Source organism: Cibotium barometz, chromosome 37 (genome assembly GCF_041138505.1).
Source record: "Cibotium barometz isolate CiBa-2024 chromosome 37, ASM4113850v1, whole genome shotgun sequence".
Taxonomy (NCBI): Eukaryota; Viridiplantae; Streptophyta; class Polypodiopsida; order Cyatheales; family Cibotiaceae; genus Cibotium; species Cibotium barometz.
Window position 1 is genome coordinate 31,264,676 of NC_141082.1, and position 19,086 is coordinate 31,283,761.

The 19,086-nt window shown below is 47.4% G+C and overlaps 1 protein-coding gene across 2 annotated transcripts in view; it reads left to right on the forward strand.

Annotated features, from left to right (window-relative positions):
* Positions 1-1,893: 1,893 nt before the first annotated feature.
* The window catches only part of LOC147617167 (Major facilitator superfamily protein), a 67,808-nt gene continuing 50,615 nt past the window's right edge, over positions 1,894-19,086 (forward strand). Inside the window, exons 1-4 of one of the 2 annotated variants that reach the window (XM_086776772.1) lie at positions 1,937-2,060; positions 2,798-2,925; positions 3,004-3,039; positions 3,171-3,225. In XM_086776772.1, the coding sequence (XP_086632898.1) occupies positions 2,922-2,925; positions 3,004-3,039; positions 3,171-3,225 (95 nt within the window). In that variant the 5' untranslated portion in view covers positions 1,937-2,060; positions 2,798-2,921. Of the gene's footprint in view, positions 2,061-2,797; positions 2,926-3,003; positions 3,226-19,086 lie in introns of both variants that reach the window. The other variant, XM_086776771.1, reaches the window with a different exon arrangement.

Genomic DNA, 19,086 nt, shown 5'->3' on the forward strand with positions numbered 1-19,086 from the left:
ATCTCTTACATTCTGGAAGATTCTAGGTATCGTCATTGTGTGCGCATTGCAATTTGTAGTTCTCTTACACAGTATCAAAGGTGTTGCAAGGTAAGACTCTATTGCTAGTTGCCTTCATACAACTCGAATACATGGCTCAATTTGTTACTTCTAACGTAACCATTAGTAATGTATATTAGGTTCTATAATAAACTTGAGAGAATATACATGTGACATAAGGTAAAATGCATTAGATTGAGGACTTATAAGCTTTTTCATTCAATGAAAACGTTAGGTAAAATGCATTAGGTTGAGGACTTATAAGCTTTTTCATACAATGAAAACTTTAATGATTTAGGTTCTAACGTAACCATTAGTAATGTATATTAGGTTCTATAATAAACTTGAGAGAATATACATGTGACATAAGGTAAAATGCATTAGATTGAGGACTTATAAGCTTTTTCATTCAATGAAAACGTTAGGTAAAATGCATTAGGTTGAGGACTTATAAGCTTTTTCATACAATGAAAACTTTAATGATTTCTTTAGAGCATGGATCCATAGGCCATAAAAGTATACATCCAAAACACGTGAAAGTATGAGTAATTGCTCTTATATGACTTCCTTAAAAACATACAACAAAAGCCATAAATGTGACGAATAGACCTCTAAAAATAAAGTTGGTTCCATTGGATGTCCCCCATCGAAGTTTTGTGTAGCCAATCAAAGAAGGGAATTCAACCCATCTTTCACTTTACTAACTAGGACCACAATGGTGTGGAGCAATTTTTCAGACAAGGATGGGTACCACTCCTTGAGCACTCTTCTAGCCTTAACGCACCCAACATTGTTTTTTAAATTTTATTTTTTTGGGAATATTCGTGTAATACATGGTGGTGGAGAAAACCTTAGGCTAATTAGTGAAGGTTGAAACATTAGGGGAGAGTGTAATAAGTGGGGAGAGTGGGAGAGGATCCAATGCATGGTGATGATATATGTTGCTGCCTCCTTGTTAGTGTTTGTCTACATGGTAATTGTGAGCATGGCACCTTGGTGAGTGGCCTTTGTTTGCACGGTTATGGCTAGCTAGGTAATTTGTGGCCTCTTCTCCTTTATGTTTGTCTTAATCTGGTCTCTCTCTCTCTCTCTCTCTCTCTTTGGTGTGTGGGTAAATAAACAAAAATGGGCTATCCCTTCTACCGCCCAAATGTGGTAGAAGTGGTTACTTCATGGAGTTGATATTTAGCAAGTCACTTCTCGTCGGATGGATCATTTCGGTCCCTTGGGATTGTTCATATACGACATTAAAAAGCTTCTCTTATCGGGTGTTGGGGTAAATAAACAGAAATGGGCTAACCCTTCCACTGCCCGAATACGGCGAAGTGGTTAGTTCATGGAGTTGATAGTCAACACGTCCTATGTTTGAATCTCACTTCCCGTCGGATAGGTTATTTCGGTGTCTTGGGATTGTTCCTACAACGTTTAAAGACTTCTCTCTCTCTCTCTCTCTCTCTCTCTCTCTCTCTCTCTCTCTCTCTCGTACTGGGCGGAAGGGTGATGGATGTTGCAAGTAGGGGGGCATAAGAGAGGAAGGGGGGGGGTGGTGGTGTTGGACGTGCAGAAGAGAGGAAGGCGGGGTGAGGTTATTGGATGCACAAAAGAGAGGAAGGCGGGGTGAGGTTGTTGGATGCACAAAAGAGAGGAAGGGGGGGTGGGGTTGTTGTGGACGTTCATGATCAGAAGGGGCGGTTGTTGGGTGTGCAAAAGGGGGGGGTGCGTAGAAGAGGAGTGTGAACCAATAGAATATTATATTTTTCATCGTTGAAAAATTGGATGTAAACCGACCATGACTAACCGACCATGACTAAATAATAAATAGGCCAGGAAGCTGCTTGACTAACTAAATAGAATAGAATTGAAATAGGCCTGGAATGCAAAAAAAACTTATAGAATAGCAGAATACGGGGAGTGAGCTCGCACGTGTGGGCAGGTGCCAAGTCATGAGGTGGATCCAGAGATTGAAGAGCAGCTTCGGAGCACCCTTCCTCATCCTCATCACATCCATCTACTGGACACAGGTTAGGTTTCTCTCATTAAACGCAATTTCCCCTCTTAATCCTAGAATTGCTTTGCGATCAGCATTTATACGTATTATACGTTTATACACACACAATTATACGTATTTTGTATGAGAGAATGCAGAAGCTAAAGCACACATATATGCACACACATACATGCAGACTGACACATAAATACACACATGCCATACATACAGACACGTATATGCACATGCGTATGTGTTTGTGTAAATATAGGTATACACACATCACATATACATAAGAAATACTTACATAAAGAATTAGATGGTTGTTTTTGAAGAGGTGGCAGACATCTTAGCCACCATTAAAATTTGTTTTTGTCAATATATATGTATGCTTAGATAATTATATTTTACATGTATGTGCTAATACATACATACATACATACATACATATATATATATATATATAGCATATTTGTAGCTGCATGCATGCATGTGTATAATGATTAACATACCACATATGATCCTTGAATTTGATTGAACTCCTTGAAGCTATGCCATACTTGCTGCTGGCTTTTTGATGTACTATGGTGTGCCGTTTAAAATTGGTTTTTTTTTGGGGTGGCTCCTATTGTTTCCTTGAGGCATGCACCTACACACTTTTGGTTGAGAGTGATAAATATCAGGGTTCAAACTCACCCTATGTTGATACTATAGCTACTTCTGCAAGAGCCCCTGCCGACTGCACATCTCATCCTAAAGTTTTCTTGGCAGGGTTTCCGATCTTTACCATGGATGGGGATATCCTATCAACTCAAAGATGAACTCAAACTCAGCCCTTCAGCCTCACAATTCGCTATAACGGTGGCATTTATGCCTTGGAGTGTGAAGCCACTATATGGGTAAGTCAAAGATCTGATCTATCTCATTAATCCAAATTTTGCAGCACTTAGGTTTACAAATTTTTGATTTTTTGGCAGGATCTTGTCTGATTGCATACCAATCAAAGGAAGCCGGCGAGTTTCTTATCTGATTATATCGAGTGTCCTTTCTTTTATTCCTTGGTTGCTTCTTGGGCTTTTTGAGCCTATTAGGATGTCATCGATATATATGACTGGGATTTTGACGATCCAAAACTTGGGTGCAGCCATGGCAGATGTGGTGATAGATGCCATGATTGCTGAGGCTGCAAGAAAAGAAAGGTTAGTGACCTGTGAGACCAAAATAATTACATCAAGTCCATGTGATACAATGTCTGAGTTACATAAAAAATGGAAATGCTAGGAACAAAAAATGAAAAGCTAAAGCTGGTACTAGAACTGAGAGCGTATAGCTCTCTACCCTCATTCTAATATATCCCTCATCGGGAGCTGCTGCATGGTGCTCAGGGTGGTGCAACTGAGCTGGTGAGAGAAGGTCCTCTTGTGGTGGGAGATGATGGCTGCGATCTGCCTAAAGTATCGGGGTCGTGGATGAGGGCATCGTTCTATGTAAAGCTCAGTGGCTCTATCTAATCGCCCTCCGAGAGAGAGAGAGAGAGAGAGAGAGAGAGAGAGAGAGAGAGAGAGTTGTATTAACGTCTTTGAAAGGCCAAAATGACCTATGAGACCAAAAGGTTACATCATATCCATGAGGTACATCATCTTGGGTACAAAATAGTAATAAAGAAAGATAACAAAAATCTAGAACTATAAAATCTGATCTAGGTACATGAGCAGAGAGCTCTCATATCACCCTAATACATCCCTCATGGGTCGCTGTGACATGGTGCTCAAGGTGGTAAAACTGAGTTGGCGCGAGAAGGTCCTGTGATGACGTGAGATGATGGCCCGGATCCTCCTGTGGTGGCGTGGCCGTGGGCGAGGGCCATGGGGTTTAGGGCGTCGAGCTCTGCATAACTCGGTGGCTCTGTCGAGTGTCACACCTCTCGGCGGAGCTTCTGCACTAGCCTGTGGTCCAGGTATGATGGGTGGATCGACCCTCGGAGTGCTGGTATGGAAGAGGTCGGTGAGAGCTCTCTGTGCTGGTCCTCGAGCAAGTACAACTGATCTGGATCTCACTAAGGACTCCCTGTGTCTACGGAGCTCTAGAAGAAAAAATCCAAGACATCTCTGATCCAGTAAGTCCATGATCCTGGAAAGTGGTCCGAACCCAGCTCGGAAGAGGCCGTGGGACCTCTCTTGAATCTCATAGTATACATGACATCGGCACATGTAATGATCCTTTGTCTCGGGCTCTGTGTGACAGAGCTGGCATATCCTGTCCTGTGGTGCAGCTGCCCTGGGCCCATATCTGGCAGTCTCCACTCTCAGCTGGTGGGACGAGGTGCGGATCTGGCCGATCGCACATCTCACCCCAAAGGATAGGTGTGTGTCCATGTAGCGTGGGTGGATGATGAAACCATCCTCTGTCAGGCATAGGAGGTGATCTCTGTAGAAGGCCATTTTCGTCCCCAGTGGATGACTAGGTGAACTCCATGTCCTCTGAGTATTCAGTATGACAATGTCCTTCTTGATAACCATGTTCCGCTTTGTGCGGCTGAGAGCAAATGACGGGGACACTATGCTGTATTGGAATGCGGGGAGTGCCTCCATCTGCATACCGTGCATGCCAAACCAAGTGCGTACCTGTGCATACTAGCACTCTGTATCTCCCCCAAGTGTCAGGGCAGTTGTCTGGAAGCTCCCATAGCCTGTGCCACTATTGTCAGAATACGCAGTGGAGATGATGACCAAATCTGGGAACACGAAGAAAAACGCAGGCAAAAAAACAGCACAAGAGAGAGAGAGATGTAGGCGTGTAACTCTGCTCTATATACACAAGAAGATCCCGAGGAATGATACAAATAAGGTATGGGGGCTGGGGTCCTATATATACATCCCATAGAGGGCAGTCGGCCAGCAGAAAGAATGCCCACGACTGATGAAAAGGTCCCACGACTACATAAATGCAGTCGGCCAGCATACAGATGCCCACGACTGATGAAAACCAGTCGGCCAGCAGCCCTGAAGCCCACGACTGATGAACATCCAGTCGGCCAGCACTGGGGTGCTCCTGGCATCATCTGGCAGCCCTCCCAAGCCTCAGAAAAATGAAAAAATAGGGGAAAAATGCGGAGAGTGGGGAAAAATGGGAAAACACCTCATAAGGGCGGGCACACCCACAACAAAGGCTCTGGTGTATAAATCTAGACAGGAGATGACTTCTAACACCCCCTCTCAGCTCCTGGCTGTGTAACCAACCACTGGGGGCTGGGGTGCCGCCTGAGCAAATCCTGAGAGAGCGACTTTGTGAAGAGGTCCACCGTACTGTCCTCCGTCGAACAGAACTCTAGCAAGATGTCATCAGCAACGATCTGTTCACGAACAAAGTGCCTCTGGATGACCATGGGTTCCTCCTGTGGAAGCCCAAACCTGCAATGTAACCTCCTCCTGCTCCGTAAAACTGCTCCTGGGCCATAAGTAGATCTCCTCGTGTCCGGATCTCCTCCCCAAACCGAGTCACTCCAACCGTGGAGTCGGACTCCATCAAACAATCCCCCTCCTGTGTACAAGAGTCCATGATCCTTCGCATGCCGCAGAAACCACAAGAAACACAATCCTGCCTCCCAAAGAGACATCTGCAACCATGAGCTCAACTGCCTCATCAGGAAGCTCCCGTCCAATCTGGTGTCCATCAACCAGATCAATGAACCATACAGCTTCTGAGTCACCGAGACATCACACTGCTCACAAGGATCACCACCTGTTACGGTGCACAAGCAAGTCCTGGAAACCTGACGAAACCTGTCAACCACCCCCTCTGAATCCGGAACCAAAGCCTCTTGCTCACACAAATCCCAAGACCTATCTAGAGCCTAGGGCTCTGATACCATGTCAGAATACGCAGCGGAGATGATGACCAAATCTGGGAACACAAGAGCAAAAACGCAGGCAGAAAAACAGCACAAGAGAGAGAGAGATGTAGGCGTGTAACTCTGCTCTATATACACAAGAAGATCCCGAGGAATGATACAAATAAGGTATGGGGTTTGGGGTCCTATATATACATCCCATAGAGGGCAGTCGGCCAGTAGAAAGAATGCCCACGACTGATGAAAAGGTCCCACGACTGCATAAATGCAGTCGGCCAGCATACAGATGCCCACGACTGATGAAAACCAGTCGGCCAGCAGCCCTGAAGCCCACGACTGATGAACATCCAGTCGGCCAGCACTGGGGTGCTCCTGGCATCATCTGGCAGCCCTCCCAAGCCTCAGAAAAATGAAAAAATAGGGGAAAAATGCGGAGAGTGGGGAAAAATGGGAAAACACCTCATAAGGGCGGGCACACCCACAACAAAGGCCCTGGTGTATAAATCTAGACAGGAGATGACTTCTAACAACTATGTCACTGTCTGGAATAGAGCCTTTGTCACTATCGGTGCAGCCCCCATCTCTGCCCGCACAATCTCATGTGGCACTGATGGCTTACTCCTAATCACGCGTGAGATCATCGCCACTAGGGGCCTCTCCATCGGCTTCCATCCATCATATACCTCCTCTGTATCTGTCTCGGCTGGCTCTCTCCTCTGTCTCCTCCTGTGGTATAAGCTAGGACATCATGGAATGGAAAATAAAACAGAAAGAAAACATAAACATAGCTATTTCACTGGGGTGATACAAAACTGTCCATGGAAACTCATCATGGAATACTAAGAACATAGAAACATGAGAGCAACATCAGCTTCGAGTAGATGGTATACCACTCTCCAAAATATCAAGCATGGGGCTAATGAGTATGGCCGAGATGTCTCCCTCAGCTATGTCACGTGAAAAGGTAGCTCGATGGCGGTGGAGCATGTCCTGGATCTGGAGCTGATGAGGTGATTGTGGTCGACGGGGGGAGGGGGGGGGGGTTGAGGGCGTTGGGCACGCTGGAGTGCAGAGGCTCGGTCCGAGGTAACTCCTCTCGGGTGAGGTAGGTCCAGAGCAGCTCGTGGAGGGTCCACAAGATCCACTATGTCGGTGTCCTCCACCTCTTGGGTCCGGAAGAAACTATTGATGGTTGGTTGGCGAGGGAGGGGGCGGGGTGGCTGGGGCCGAGGCTCTCTCAAGAAGGTGTCCTTGTGTCTGTGGAGCTCAAGCAGGAAGAGGCCCAGGCAACGCTGGTCGTGGAAGTCAATGATCCTGGAGAGTGGACCGAATCCCTCACGAAATAGACAGTGAACCCTCCCGCGGATCTCATAGTATACCGGGCAGTGGTATATGTAATGCTCCTTCATCTCAACCTCTGTGTGGCATAGTCGGCAGATCCTTTCCTCTCTGGGTCCCCGTATCAGCTTCCCAGCTCTGAAGATGGGCTTAGCTCTACCTGTCTCCACTCTGAGGCGGTGGGATGAAACCCGTATTTGGCCAATCGCAATCCGCATGGCATGGGACATGTGAACACTCAAGTAGCCCGGCTGCTGGATGAATCCATCCTCAGTGAGAGTGAGGAAGTGATCTCTGTAGAAGTGCATCTTCGTGGGGAGCTCCAGAGGTGTGATCCATGTGCAATGTGTGTAGAGGCTGAGAAGATCTAACTAGTTAACCCGGTTGGTATCCTCGTGAGATAGCCGGAGAAAAGGGTAGTCTAAACTGTATTGAAGGGGGGGTAGGCGGTCCATGCAGAGCCCATATACTGAGAACCAAGTGGAAACTAGTGCATCCCATACTCCAGAGTGCCCCTCAAGTGCTAGCTGTCTGGAGGACTCCAAGGCAAGCCTCGGGTACGTGTGGGGATCCATGTGATTGATGCGATGGAGGTATGTGACTGTCTGGAAGAGTGCATCCACTACCATCGGGGCTGCAGCAAACTCTGCCTAGATAATTTGGTGTGGGACTGATGGTTTGCTACGGATCATACGAGAGAACATCATGACTTGAGGCCTCTCAACTCACTGCCAATCCTCATTGGATAAATCTGCCCCCATAAGGCTGCTCCATACATCAAGGCTGGTGTGACGAGGGTGTCAAAAAGCGAGCCCTTCGTCCTAGGCTCCTAGAAATGTGCCTGGAAGCACTGCCGCTCAAGTAAGCTCAAGGCTGCATATCCCCGCATCACTCTGGCATGTGCTGCGGGGACCATGGTAAAGCGTGGGCCACTGAAAGTGACACCAAGGTAGACATAGGATGAGACAATCTCCACAGGATCCCCTCTATATGTGAAGTTAATTTGGATGTGAAGGGGCGAGAAGTATTGAAGACCATTACCTTGGTTTTACCAAGGTTAACAGAGAGGTCCCGCTCAGTGCAAAAGTCATGTAAGGCATCCAATTGTCTCTGAAGCCCTTCGGTTGAGTCTGAGAGGACGATGTCATCTGCATAAAGTAGTATGGGGATCAATATGCCTGCTAGTGTGGGACCAGCCCCGCCGCCTAATCCATCAATGAAGCTCGAGATCTCATCAATGTAGAGGCCGAAAAGAGTGGGTGATAGAGGGCAGCCCTGTTTCACCCCAATAGTGCTGGAAATCTCCTGTGATGTACCTCCTCGGGCTCTCACTCGTCCGGTGACGGACTCATAGAGGGCGATGATGCTCCAAACCATGTCAGATGGGACTCCGATCTCCTGTAGACGGTGTAGGAGGCGGGCTCGGGGTACAATATCAAAAGCTTTGCGGAAATCCACAAAGCTGCAGTAAATCCTCTGATGTCGTGCTTTACCCTCCTCGATGATGGCACGGAGGGTGAAGATGTGGTCAAGCGTAGAGTAGCTCCTCCGAAAGCCAGCTTGTCCTGAGGCTCTGCATCCCTGGCTCTCTGCAAATGAATTGAGCTCTACCTCTAGCACTGATCCATAGAGCTTGGCCAATGTGTGGCCAATCATGATCGTCCTGTAGTTATTAGGATCAAGTGGATCTCCGGCTTTGAGGATGGGGGTGATGGTGTTGGTGGACCAAGAGGGTGGAAATCCTTCACAAAGGGCTCTATTGAACATGTAGGCTAGTAGGGGCGCCAGGGTATCATCGGCATGCGAGATGTACTCGGCAGTGAATCCCTCATGATCCTGGGCTCGCCTATTGCGTAGTCTATGAATGGCCTTGAGGACCATGCCCTTTGTGAAGAAGCTGGAGGTGGTGGGGCGGGGATCAGGTGGTGGGGGTAGGGGTGGCTGATGGGGGATATGATAGAGGGAGCGTGCATAGGGGAGCGTGCATAGGAGTGCCATGTGTCCGGGCAGGTGATAGGTGTGGTGATAGGTGTGGGAGGGCGATGTTCTCGGAGTTTCCTCCAAGCCTCTTTGCAGTTCGGCCCTAAGAAAAGTCGGTATAACTCATCCTCTTTCCAAGCATAGAACTCCCGTTTCTTGCGTTGGGTGAGCTGTTGAGAAATCCGTTGCGCCTGGCGCTTCTTGATTTGCCCAATCCGTACCTCATCCTTAAGATGGGAGCGTGTGGCCTGGCATTCGTCATCATACCAACAGTTCTGGGGCATGGAACCGCAAGGTGGCTTGGCGGTAGATGTCACCATTGAGCTATCTAATGGTCCTCTTATCTTCTTGTGTGAGCTTTGGGCTCTGGATGAGCATACTCCGTAGTGGTGCTCCATCGCTAGGACTGGCACGGCGTGATTCGTAGTGCCAGGGACGGGTGGATTGCACACGGTGTATGTTTCTGGATTACCACCGCTAGGACTGGCACGGCGTGATTCGTAGTGCCAGGGACGGGTGGATTGTACACTGTGTGTGTACCTGGAATCGACTTTCCGGTGGGCCTGTTTGTGCCCGGAAATGTCAAGTATTGTGCAAGTACATGAACGGAGATTATCCTTTAACAATGTTGCATTGTGCACTCATGTTTGCCTGCCTTTGAAATGTTTTCGCGTGAACTGGTTTCGTTTGCATGCCTGACATGTGTGTCTAGCTCAGGGGTCGGGGACGCCCTCCCGTGAGCCGTGGAATGCCTTGTCTTCTGACAGGTTTTGTGGCGTGTGAACAGGTGGGAAATCCTTATTTTAATAAGAGTTTTAAGTTATAAGCCTTATAACTTACAGGTTTCATACTCCATTAAAAGTAGGTGGACACTTTATAAGTGTGGGCACCCTCTTTTGGCCTGGGCACCCTTTTATAGCATGTGGGGTGGGGGTTGGCCACCTACCCCACCTACCACACCCAATCCTTTGCATGGGAGGAAGGCGCCTCACTTCCAGCCCTCTCCCTTGCATTTTGGAGGAGAAAAACACAACTGCTTGCTGGGATTTAGAGAAAACAGGCTGTACAGCAGCTGGAGCACTCATTATTCTCATGAAACAGGTCGTACAGCTCCTATTCCAACTATTGTTTGAGGACTGAACCACACAGCAGGTACAGCAGGTATATTACCCTCATTTCTTGCTGATTCTGGTCGTACAGAAGGTACAGCAGGTACAGGAAGTACAATATCATCATTACCTGTTGATTCTGGCCGTACAGCATCCTTGGAACCCTTTTCCCATGGACTGAATGGTACAGCTTCTCTCTTTTCACTTCCACGCGTGGATTCAGGTCTGGACAGCTCTCTTTTTCTCTCACGTGTGTACTCAAAACAGTTAGCAGGAGCCCTCTTCACTCCCACGTGTGATTCAGGTCAGACCAGTGGGGTTATCCGCGTGGATTTAGGTCATACGCATTCCCTACAAGTGGCCCAGGTTGTTTCACTCTTCCTACTGGCTGTACGGTGGCTCCAGAAGATTTTCATCGCGAAGAATGAGGAATTCTCCTGCTCTCCTATGTCTGGACTCCTCTTCCATTCACCGAGACAACTCCGTGAGGGTGCCCCATCGCTAGGACTGGCACGGCGTGATCCGTAGTGCCAGGGACGGGTGGATTGCACGCGGAGTGTGACTCTGGAAGGTGCTATGGACGGGGCAGCCCTTGGTGACTGTCTGCAGACTCGGCATCAACAAACATATTTGGGTTTGATACTTTGTTTTTCATTGTGCATTGCTTATTGGAAATCTGGCCTTGGGCCCGTGTACTTGTAACAAATTCTCCCAAGTAATAATATCATTCCTTGGGGGGGGGGGGCCGGCCGTTCCGGCCTCAGTGTGGTGTCATCTATCTATGCTCAGAGTTGTTAATTACTTTTTATTGCTATTTTGTCTTGTGCTATTGTCTTTTAAGAGTGTACATTAAAGTGCTAATTGGAGAAGTGAGTCCAGGAAGGGGTGACCCCTGCTTGGGTCTCGTTTCAGTAGACCACCGCGTGCAGATGAAAGAAGCAGTGGCGGATGTGTGGAGTATGGTGGTGAGCTGTGCTGCGAGGGTGGATAGGGGGACAGTAGGTTCCACATCCTGGAGTTGGCGGTAGATGTGGTTGGAGTAAACAAGGTCAAGCTCGTGATCAAAAAGGACCTGAGTGTAATGTGAGATGGGGGGGGGTGGTGGAGGGACGAGTGGTGTGTAGGTAAGAGTGAAAGAGAGGTAGGCATGGTCAGCTTCAAAAGGGGGTGGCAGAATGGAGAAGTCGGGGAGAAGGTGTGCCAAAGCCAGAGATCCCATAAGGTAGTCCACAGTGCTAGTACCTCCTGAGTGAGGGAAGGAGGTGAGGGCGCCAGAGGAGGGCCATCGGGACATTCCGTTATAGATAACGAGACCATGTGCAGCTCCCAGCTCTAAGAAATATCTCCCACATATATATATATATATGTATGTATGTATGTATGTATGTATGTATGTATGTATATGTGTATATATATATATATGTATGTATGTATGTATGTATGTATGTATGTATGTATATATATGTGTATATATATATATATATATATATATATATATATATATATATAGAGAGAGAGAGAGAGAGAGAGAGAGAGAGAGAGAGAGAGAGAGAGAGAAAGATTTTATTAACGTCTTCCAAAAGACCGAACTCGGTCTATGAGACAAATCGGAGTACCTGTATGGGGTATCCTCTGTCATCCCAACAATATAGAGAGAGAGAGAGAGAGAGAGAGAGAGAGAGAGAGAGAGAGATTTTATTAACGTCTTCCAAAAGACCGAACTCGGCCTATGAGACAAATCGGAGTACCTGTATGGGGTATCCTCTGTCTCCCACATATATATATATATATATATATATATATATATATGTATGTATGTATGTATGTATGTATGTATGTATGTATATGTGTATATATATATGTATATGTGTATATATATATATATATATATATATATATATATATAGAGAGAGAGAGAGAGAGAGAGAGAGAGAGAGAGAGAGAGAGAGAGAGAGATTTTATTAACGTCTTCCAAAAGACCGAACTCGGCCTATGAGACAAATCGGAGTACCTGAATGGGGTATCCTCTGTCATCCCAACAAAATGAAAAAGTACTGAATAAAAAAGCTGAATCTGGGTGTGCAGGGGATGGAGCTCTATTACTAGGAGAATGCAAAGCTATATGCATGGAGCTAGCTAGGTTGCATATCATGATTGAGAGAGAGAGAGAGAGAGAGAGAGAGAGAGAGAGAGAGAGAGAAATGAAATGAAATGTTATATTAACGTCTTCAAAAGGCCAAAGTGACCTATGAGACCAAAGTTACAACCATGTGACATCTGATACATTGTTTGGAAAAGAAAAGAAAGAACTGAAGGTAAGTATCTAGCCCCACAATACATCAGTAGGGGGCATCCGGAAGCAGCAACTAGGGAGAGTGGGAAGCTAATGCTACATGAGTACATGGATACATGAATACATGAATATGGGGGAGTACAAAAGTGACAGTGAGTACAACAGTATATGGCTGGATTAATGTCTACTAGAGGCCAAACTCGACCTATGAGACAAATCAATGTACAACTGTCAATGTCTTCTGGATGTCCAGAAAAAAAAAGGACAAAATGAACATGAAATAAACTATGAAAGTACTGAGCTAGTGGGGGGGTGTGATGGATGGAGCACTACTGCTAGAGGCTCAGTATGCAACCTATATGCGTAGGGTATACAAGAATGCAATGCAGATCTGTCTAGCTCCAACCAGTACCATAATGGGGGTGTAATATGTGATACATAGGCGATGGCGAGGCAAAAATACCTTGGAGCATGATCTCCGGGTGTGAGTGTAAGTGAGCTAGCCGCTCCTGGATATGGTGCTGATGTTGAGCCCATATCTTTGTGATCTGCCTCTGATGTAGTCCGGGAGTCTGATAGCCTGGTGCTCTCGGTCTCCGTCTAGCTCGGAGGTCCGTAGCGCGCTGAAGTGGAACCCCCTCCTATGTCAGGGTAGGCACTGGGATAGATCTCTAGAAGAAATCAGTGAGTTGGAGTTGTCGCCCACCTCTCCCTGTGGTATGAGTCCGTATCAGTGTGTCTGTGGCGCTGTGTCTCTAGCAAGAACTGGCCAAATTTGCGCCGGTCTGCAGACTCCATGATCTGGCGGAGTGAGGGATGTCCACTGAAGATGGTGGTGTATCTCTCTCTAATGACACTATATGCTCTGCATCTGCATACATAATGTTCCTCACTCTCAACCTCCTCTTGGCATAGTTTGCATATCCTCTCTGCTCTGGGGATCCATGTTGCCCTACCTGCCTCAATCTCAAGCTGGTGTGATGACACTCTGAGCTGGCCAATCGCCACTCGGGCACTGTGAGGCATGTACACGTCCATGTATCCAGGTCTCTGTATGAATCCATCCGCTGAGATACGCATAAACTGATCTCTGTAGTATAGCATCTTCGGCGGTAGAGGCTGACTGGGTGTAATCCAAGTCTCTTGAGTGTATCGCTGCCATAAATCCTGCCGAAGGACTCTGTTCCTCTCACTGTGAGAGAGCTGGTTGTGTGGTGCATGTATATCATACTGGAAAGGTGGCAGGTGATCTATGTCGAGACCATGCTGAGTGAGCCATTGTATCATCTGTGAATACCATGATCTCCTATCTCCACTCTCTGTGAGCTACTTGGACGCCTCAAAAGCTCTATGTGAGAGTCGATCTGATGGCATATCTCTGATCCTCTGTATGAAGCAGATCGTTTAGAAGAGGGCCTCTACTAGCATAGGAGGTGCAGCAAACTCCGTCCGGACAATGTCATGTGGGACGGAGGGTTTGCTGCGGATCATCCGTGAGAGCATTTCTATCTGAGACCATGTGGAGGTGGCGAGCCCAGGTGCCCATACTGCTGCAACATACATCAAAGCAGGGGTGACTAGTGTGTCAAACAACCACCCCTTCGTGCGGGGATCCTGGAAGTGTGCTTGGTGACACTGTCTCTCTAGCATGGCCAGAGTTGCATACCCTCGTGTGAGTCTATCCTTGGTTGCCTGTGCTTGGTGACACTGTCTCTCTAGCATGGCCGGAGTCTATCCTTGGTTGCCTGTGCCATAGTAAATCTTCCTGGCGGAGTCGTAAATGTAATCCCCAGGTACACATATGAGTCTACCACCTCTACCTGTCCTCCTGCTAGTGTGAAGATGGCCTGTCGTCGAACCGGCCCTGAGAGAGAGAGAATTCTATCAACTTGTGGAATGCCAAAATGACATACGAGAACAAATATGTAATGAAGACCATGAAAGTTTTATGCCAAATTTGTGGTCCAGAGAAAGGAACACCAAAATCACACTACATAAACAATAAAGTTCTAGTGTTCGTCTACTATGCCACTTGGAGATGCAACATTTATAGTAGGACAAGATTGGTGAGAAAGAAAGAAAGAAAGATATATTCAGCGTCTACTAAAGACCAATGGACCTATGAGACGAAAGTGCTACAATAATGTCCATGGCATATCTCATCATGGAGTGGAAAATAAAACAGAAACAAAACATAAACATAGCTATCTCACTAGGGTGATACAAAATGGTCCATGGAAACTCATCATGGAATACTAGAAACATAGAAACATGAGAGCAGCATCAGCCCCCAGTAGATGGTATACCACTCTCCAAAATATCAAGCATGGGGCTAATGAGTATGGCCGAGAGGTCTCCCTCAGCTATGTCACGTGGAAAAGTAGCTCGATGGTGGTGGAGCATGTCGTGGGTTTGGAGCTGATGAGGAGATCGTGGCCGACGGTCGGGGGGCGGGGGTGTCGGGCACGCTGGAGTGCGGAGGCCCGGTCCGAGGTAACTCCTCGCGGGGGGGGGAGGGGGGGGGGAGAAATGAAATGATGTATTAACATCTCTAAGAGGCCATAATGGCCTATGAGACCAAAACTGAGAGTACATCTGAGATTGGTGTCTCATCAAAGAGAACAACTAAATGAGACTAAAAAGTACAATAAACTGATTGTCTTACAGTTATAAGAACAGAATTGTAAGACTCCGAGATGATACTATGTAGAAAATACTGGAAAATGTATATCAGGTAGATCCATGTATGTTGATCAGTTGAAGTGTTGCCCTCTCCTTAGATCAAATATCTCCACCATGGGGCTGTCTAGAATGGAGAGAGAGAGAGAGAGAGAGAGAGAGAGAGAGAGAGAGAGAGATTTTATTAACATCTTCCAAAAGACCGAACTCGGCCTATGAGACAAATCAGTGTACTTGTATGGGGTATCCTTTGTCATCCCAACAAAATGAAAAAGTACTAAACTAAAAAGCTGAATCTGGGTGTGCAATAAGTACAATGAGTGGTGAAGGGGATGGAGCTCTACTACTAGGAGAATGCAAAGCTATATGCATGGAGTATACAATCATGATATGCAACCTAGCTAGCTCCATCCTGTACCATACTGGGGGTATAAAATGGTATACATCAATGAAGGGGGTGTCCACAGCTCCCTGAAGAACATGCCTGGGTGTGCTCTGAAGCGAGCCGGTCGCTCCGCACCCTCTCTGTGAAACTGAGCTCTGATCTCTGTTATCTCTCTCTGGTATAGGCGTGGTGTCCGAAAGCCAGGTGTCCTCTGTCTCCTGCGGGCTCTGAGTGTCTCTGCTCTCTGGAGAGTAATTCCTTGCCGTGTAGGGGCTGGGAGTGGGATGGATCTCTGAAAAAATGTAGTAATCTGTGTCTGTCGTCCCCCCTCTAGAGCTGTCTGAGCCTGTAATGATGTCTCTCTGTGGCGCTGTATGTCTAGAATGAATCTCCCCAGTATGCGCTGGTCTGCTGCCTCAAAGATCTGGCGTAGGGAATGTGGCTCTCTGAATAAAATGGGATATCTCTCTCTGATGGCTATATATGCTCTGCATCTGCATACATAATGCTTCTCACTCTCCACCTCCTCTCTGCACAATCTACATACCCTCTCCTCTCGGGGGATCCGTGCTGCTCTGCCAGTCTCAATCTCCAATCGGTGTGATGAAACTCTAAGCTGACCAATAGCCACTCGGGAGCCGTGTGGTAAAAAGCCCTCCATGTATCTAGGCCTCTCTATAAATCCATCATCAGTGATACTCATGAAGTGATCTTTGTAGTATAGCATCTTCAGTGGAAGAGGCTGTGTAGGCGATATCCATGTCTCTCGTGTATAGAGCTGCCATAGATAGATGATCCATGTCTAGGCCATGCTGTGAGAATGAATGTGTGACCTGTGCATACCATGATCCTCTGTCTCCTGCCTCAGCTAGCTGTCTAGATGCCTCAAAAGCTCTGTATGACAATTTGTCCTGTGGCATCTCTCTGAATCTGTCTAGCAGGCATATAGTCTGGAATATGGCCTCTACCATCGTAGGGGGCGCAGCAAACTCTGCTCGGATAATGTCATGAGGTACTGACGGTTTGCTGCGTATCATGCGTGCCATCATGAGGGCCTGTGGTCTCTCTATCTGTGTCCACCAATGGGTAGCAAGGCCTGGCGCCCATACCGCTACTCCATACATCAATGCCGGTGTGACCAATGTGTCAAATAGCCACCCCTTCGTCCGAGTCTCCTGAAAATGGGCCTGGTGGCACTGTCTCTCTAGCATAGCCAATGCTGCATATCCCCGTGTCGCGAGAGAGAGAGAGAGAGAGAGAGAGAGAGAGAGAGAGAGAGAGTCAATCCGTAGATGGTGTGATAATACTCTCGGCTAGCCAATGGTGATACACACGACATGTGACATGTGTTGATAAAGGTATAATAAATCGATCATCAAAAATTCACTCTTTGTAGAACCGGAGTTTTGTGGGGACCTTGGCTGGGCTATCCATGTGTGGCTCGTGTGGAGCTCTATCAAGTCGAGTCGGATAAGGCAAGGTGGGTGCGTACTTTAGGTACAGTGCATTTGGTACATGTCTCGAAGGTGTACAAAAAGTATGCATTTGGATAAGGACGTTCACTTTTTTAAAAAAATAAAAAAAAGACAGAATAAAAATTATAAAACATAAAAAGGAAAAGTTTGAAAATTTGAGAGACATTGGGAGACTTGGGAGAAACTTGGGGGGGGGAGGGGGGGGTGTTAGAAGTCATCTCCTGTCTAGTTTTATACCCCAGGGCCTTTGTTGTGGGTGTGCCCGCCCTTATGAGGTGTTTTATCATTTTTCCCCACTCTCCGCATTTTTCCCCTATTTTTCCTATTTTTTCTGTGGCTTGGGAGGCAGCCCATGTGCTGGCCGACTGCTGGAACTGGTCCACGACTCCATGTATGAGGTGGCCGACTGCTAACAAGCTGGCCGACTGGATGTGTGTGCTGGTCGTGGAGTTTCAGGGCCAGTCGGCTGCCCTACAGAGCAGGCCGACTGCTGTTGGGGGGCCATATAAATAGACCCCCAGCCCCCTTGCCAGTTTTGTATCATACTCCGGGATCTTCTTGTGTATATAGAGCAGAGTTACACGCCTATATCTCTCTCTCTCTTGTGCTGTATTTTTTCTGCATGCGTTTTTGCTCTCGTGTTCCCAGATTTGGTCATCATCGCCGCTGCGTATTCTGACATGGTATCAGAGCCTAGGCTCTAGATAGTTCTTGGGATTTGTGTGAGCAAGAGGGGGACTGTTGTGTGGCTGATTGGTGGACCGTACGGGACTGTTTGGGAAGAGGAGAAGCAAGAGAAAGCGGACTGAATTGCTGGACTGCCACTTGCAGGTATTAGTTCTTCTTTGTTCCGACCCACCCACCCTTTTCAGAGTACATCCTCGCAATGGCAGATTTGTTTGAGATGGCCGAGAGGCATGTGAAGATCCCGACACTCCCCACGTTCCCGGTGGACCGTCAATTGGACAGGAGCAACTACGGCATATGGAAGGTTATGATGGAATCTGTTCTAGAGTCTTACGACCTCGCAGATTTTGTCGTCGTTGGTGTTCCACGGCCGGAAGTAGAGGAAGGGGAGTTACCGTCAACCCGGAAGGACCGGGAGGCTCAGACATAGATGTGGGATCGTGTCAACGCCAGGGTCCGTTCGTTTATCTTTCTCAACTGCACACCGCAGGTAATCAATCATGTAAAGCATATGACGCTGGCTAGAGGTATATGGCAGCATTTGGCCTCTCTTTACAACAGGGTATCGCCCATGAAGAGGATTTCCTTGGAAGTACAAATGTGGGTTATGAGCCCTGCAAAGTCGTCGACGATGCGGGAGCATATTAACAAGCTGCAGGCTCTTCAGCAGGAAGTTCTTCAGGTTGGGAAGGAGATATCGTCAGAGGACATGGCCATAACGTTGCTGTCACATTTGCCCTCTTCGTACTCAGCATTTTACTCATCTTTGATTACCAGTGGGTGGCAGGCTCAGCACCATCACATGGGAGGAGCTTGTGCCCATGGTCCTGGACCAGGAGGAACGATTCACGAACCCTCCTCAGGGTGGAGGTTCGGAGGTCTTAACTAGCCACCGGTCGAAAGGCCGTAACACGGGCAAAGGGAAGGCTTCGTCGGAGAAGTCTTCTGAGAAGAAGTCCGTTACTGACCGCGAGAAACTAAAGGCAGAGAGGACCTGTAATGATTGTGGCGAGAAAGGCCACTATTGGAGGCAGTGTCCCAAGCGGAAGACTGAGAAGGGTGAAGATTCCTTAGCAGCAATCATGAAGACTCCGGCTTTTGTGCACCTGGAGGTTGGTGGACACTGATGTTTCATTTTCTTCAGGCAGGGAGGAGATTGGAGGACTCTCCGCAACGGATACTCGGGAGTGGATTCTAGATAGTGGTGCTTCCAGGCACATGACTCCTTTCCGTTCCGGTTTACAGGAACTCTGCAGGCTTTCTG